This window comes from Nothobranchius furzeri, chromosome 1 (assembly GCF_043380555.1).
Source record: "Nothobranchius furzeri strain GRZ-AD chromosome 1, NfurGRZ-RIMD1, whole genome shotgun sequence".
Classification (NCBI taxonomy): Eukaryota; Metazoa; Chordata; class Actinopteri; order Cyprinodontiformes; family Nothobranchiidae; genus Nothobranchius; species Nothobranchius furzeri.
Window position 1 is genome coordinate 107,972,851 of NC_091741.1, and position 5,283 is coordinate 107,978,133.

The 5,283-nt window shown below is 43.5% G+C and overlaps 1 protein-coding gene across 3 annotated transcripts in view; it reads left to right on the plus strand.

Annotated features, from left to right (window-relative positions):
- The window catches only part of pcdh18b (protocadherin 18b), a 10,411-nt gene extending 8,761 nt beyond the window's left edge, over positions 1-1,650 (plus strand). For all 3 annotated transcript variants that reach the window (XM_054738890.2, XM_015965578.3, XM_054738889.2), the window contains exon 4: positions 187-1,650. In XM_054738890.2, coding sequence (XP_054594865.2) covers positions 187-1,145 — 959 coding nt within the window. In that variant the 3' untranslated portion in view covers positions 1,146-1,650. The remainder of the gene's footprint in view (positions 1-186) is intronic.
- Positions 1,651-5,283: the final 3,633 nt, after the last annotated feature.

Below are 5,283 nucleotides of genomic sequence, written 5' to 3' on the forward strand. Positions count from 1 at the left end.
TTATTTCCACAGAAGAAAGTGTAAACAAATTATAAAACAGGTGAGAGCATTCTGTCTGCTGGTTGGTCAGCTCGTCTGGGGGCGGGGCTACCAGTAGGCATCATGTTTCTGACCTAGACGTGTAGGTGCACCAGTGCTGCCACACATGGCCCCTTAACTCATCCGTCTTTCTTCACCTGTCCACAGCAATGCGACTTTGCACAGAGGAGTGTCGGGTTCTGGGTCACTCAGACCAATGCTGGATGCCCCCCCTGGCTGCCCCGGGCTTGTCCTCCGCCGACTACAGAAGCAACCTCTACATCCCCGGGGAAGAAGCCCACCCAGCTGCTGACATCGCTCAGGAAAAGATCTCCCAGCCCTGCACGGACACCTGTCCAGCCCGGAACCAGAGCTTCTCCACCTTTGGTAAAGACTTTGGTGGAGAGGACGGTGAAGAGGAGGACGGTGAAGAGGACGGTGGCGCTGAGGCGACAGATGAAGACCTGTGTGGGACCACGTCACTGCTGTCAGAGATGAGCAGCGTGTTCCAGAGGTTATTGCCACAAGGCCTGGATTCTTACGTCCAGGTCAACGAGAACCAGAAGGGAACGAGTCTGAGTGGCGTTGGTGTTCCCATGACTGGGTCTTTAGACCGCAGGAGGGGCCATCTCCCCGGCAAGCCCAGTCCCTCTGTGCACCAGCAGGGGGTGGCAGCCTGGGCTGCCAACACTCACTTTCAGAATCCAGGTAGCAGCATCGGAGGCTCCGCCCAGCACCAGGTAGGCAGCTACCACACCCTTAAAGCCAACATCAAGCTCAGCTCCCACAGCAGCAGCCAGAAGGGCTCCCAGGCACCCAAAAACAGTCCCCAGAACAGCGGACACGCCCCCAAAGCTAACAGTAGCCTTGTGCTAACTGGTCTGGTCAGCCCCACGCTGGTGCACCCGTCCCTGGCTCCAGCTCCACTGCCAGCTCCAGTCACTGGGCTTCCTTCCAAATGGCTGCCAGCCATGGAGGAGATCCCTGAGAACTATGAGGAAGATGATTTCGACTCTGTCCTCAGCCACCTGCAGGGCAAACGCAGCGACAGTCGACACGAGCTGGTGGACGCCAGCGAGCTGGTGGCTGAAATCAACAAACTCTTACAGGACGTCCGGCAGAGCTAGGACCTTTATTTATGGCCCCTCAGTCCTTCACGGGACCTAGAACAATCCCGAGGTGTCAAAAAAGTCAAAAGCAACTAAAAAATAGACGAAAAGAGAAACGAGACATGAAACTGTCTTAAAGTTACATTTCAGATAAATAACTGTGTTTTGTGAATGCTAAATATCCAAAAAAATGTTGGTTAAATGCTGGTTTAGTACACAATGTACATGATGTGGAAGTATTTATCTTTGTATTTTAAAAATACATTTGTATACCTTTATTTATAAAAGCCATGTACATAAATGTAATCAAAAGTCTATTTTTATATTTATTGCATGTTGAGTACAAAAATGTTGAATCAAACTTTGACATGCAACTGACATTCTGCCTATTTAAACCTTCTTTTGTATTGTGATTTTTTAAATTTGTCCCTATTATATGTGTACATGGATGGATTATTGGATACTCTTCTCTGTGATTTATTGTGAGGAAGGTGACGTAGACGAATAAAGTATTAAAGAAAGACCTGCAGCCGTGGCCTCATTCTCCACACACGTACTTAGGAACAACTGTCCTGCTGCTTTACACTTCATCCAAACATCCTGAATAATGGACTGAATTATCTTTATTGAACATGAATAAGTAACACACACTATCTGCTAATAAACTTGTCAGCCACAGCGTCCTGGTTTGTTTGGAACACAGCTTTTATTTTGGTGAGAAATTTGGTCTAAAAGCACCAACGACCAGATAAAACCCACTAAAGCATCAAAATCCTTCACTAATTCAGCCTGAAGGAATGTTTCTGGTATCTTACTGCCAAAAGAAACATTCAGCATTCCATCATCCATCTCTTAGCCAGTAACTGGGAAACAAAAAGCATTTTAGAGGCCGGCTGTGAGGAGGAAGAGCTGCATAAACAGATGGAAGGAGATGGTGAGAAGAAACAAAGAGGTGTTGGTTTTCATAAAGGGCTGGAACACCTCCCACCTGCTCCTCCTCTGTTGGACCAGGACTGACACCTAGAGGTTGAAGGTGCACACTGTCACCTAACATAGATCCAGACACAGCAGATGACCATACAGAGCCCCCTGCAGGAGCTCCTGGGGAACTGCAGCTGCATCAGAACCACAATGAAACATCACAGAGAAGCAGGCTGAGCTAAACTGCTGCTGCATAATGAAATATAACCTTTGTTACATTATTAAAATCCATCCATCCATTTTCGTCCAGTTATCCAGGGTCGGGTCACGGGGGCAAGCAGTCTAAGCCAAGGGGCCCAGACTTATGCCCACACACATGCACACACATATAAACACATGCACACACATGCACACAGATGTAAACACATGCACACACATGTACAAACATGCACACAGATGTAAACACATGCACACATAAAAACACATGCACACACATATAAACACTTGCACACACATGCACACATATGCACACACAGATACACACATGTAAACACATGCACACACATGTACACACATGCACACATATAAACACATGCACACACATGTACACACATGCACACACACATAAACACACGCACACACATGTACACAAATGTACACACATGTATACACATGTACACATATGCACATACATATACACACATGCACACACATATAAACACACGCACACACATGTACACAAATGTACACACATGTATACACATGTACACATATGCACATACATATACACACACGCACACACATATAAACACACGCACACACATGTACACAAATGTGCACACATGTATACACATGTACACATATGCACATACATATACACACATGCACACACAAGCTCACACGTACACACATGCACACATATATAAACACATGCACACACATATAAACACATGCACACACATATAAACACATGCACACACATATAAACACACGCACACACATATAAACACATGCACACAAATGTACACACATGTATACACATGTACACATGCACACACATGCATATATATATAAACACATGCACACACATGTACACACATGCACACACATGTACACAGATATAAACACATGCACACACATGCACACACACATATACACACATGTATACATATGCACACACATGCACACATATATAAACACATGCACACACATGCACACACACATATACACACATGTATACATATGCACACACATGCACACATATATAAACACATGCACACACATGCACACACATATACACACATGTATACATATGCACACACATGTACACTCATGTATACACATGCACACACATGCACACACATATACACACATGCACAGAGATATACACACATGTACACACATATGACCACATATGTACACACATGCACACACGTTCACACACATGCACACAGATATAGACACATGCACACATATGCACACATATATACACACACATGTACACACGTGCGCACACGTTCACTCACATGCACACACATGTACACACATGCACACACATTCACACACATGCACACACATGTACACACATCCACACAGGTTCACAAACATGCACACACATGCACACACATGTACACACATGCACACTACAGGGTGACATGGGTATTTTCTTTGCTTTCCTAACCCACTCCTATTGTAGAAAATCCTCTTGTCCCAATCCCAGAAAGCAAGGAAAAATCCCAATCCCAATAACATCATCCCCACTACCTCCCAGTCTCAGCAGATATTGTTAAGTTGTGTTGATTCTTATCAATATAAGCTACAAGCAGGTACATAAACTATACCTACATCAGAGGTCGCACTAGACATGTTTGTTTTCATTTTGACAGACAGAGTTTAAAAACAGTCATGATATTTTCTTCTCGTCTTTTTCATTTCTCAGATAATAAATACAAATTTACAATTTCATTTTCATTCATTTTCATTAATATTTAGTCTAAACAAGCTGACCAGATCATCAATTACATTACATTAATGTTACAATTAAACAATTTTACCTGCTGCGTTCTGGTTCTGTTATACACAAAACACACAAGCTTACAATATATTGAAGTACAGTGATCCCTCGCTTCATTTATCGAGGATGCACAAATTCGCGGATTTTTTCTTTGGAGTCTTATTCAAGGGAAATTCGCCGATTCGCGGTATTTTTCTATGCGAAATATCAAGAAATTCCTGTTTTTTTCATCAATTTCATCATAAAATGCACTTTTTGTAATAAAACTATAAAAAAACAAGTAAAATTTTTTTCTATGTAAAGGGAGGGTTTTAAAAGTCTGTATACTGAATACGTACCTGTTAAATAAATACTGTAAATATGGTGTCCCTACTTCGCGGATTTTCACCTATCGCCGTCAGGTCTGGAACGCATCTACCGCGATAAACAAGGGATCACTGTACAACACCTGTCCCCTCCTCGGCTGTCTGACCGGGGTGTGGGTGTGCGCGCGGTGTTCAGGGGCCACAAAGAGGGGGCCCGCAGGCCACCTATTGAGGACCTCTGGTTGAAAGTGTCTACTACGTGTCGGGGTGATTCCAGTCCGTCAGAAAGACCAGCAGCCTTGAGAATTTTCCATCAAATTAAACGGAAAATATCTGGTTAAAGATCCCTGCCTAACTTTTTTGCTTTCTTGTGAAGATGTCATGGCAGCCCTTCACACAACAGGAGTGTACCATTTTCTGCAGGTTTATAAGCTCACAACACACAAAGCAACCAACCAAGGTATAAACCTTTATTTATACACCTAGCTATCCCATCATGCAACGCACTGCAGCACCCAATATGTCATCTGACGAGGACCAATTAAAAGGCTCAGAAGAAGCGCTGCGGCAAAGACCAGAGATGACCTCTGATGGATTATTGAAGACGTGTCTACGTCACAGAATCAGAGCAAATTATCAGCAAACTGACTCCAGTTGTGGTTTTCAGGAAGATTGTTTTATTCTGGCAAGTTAAGAGAAGAAGGACGTCGGTCATAATGTCTGCCTGTATGACGTGTTTTCACAATCACTGTAAGGGTCAGACTGAACTAAATGTAAATTAAAACAACACACTCATTTAAATTTGTTTTTACTCCCAATCCCGTTGCTTATATTTCCCGTTTTGTCCCAGTAATGTGATAAATAACTTGACTCCCATTTCACAGGAATCCCGCAGGAATCACGTGACCTATCAACA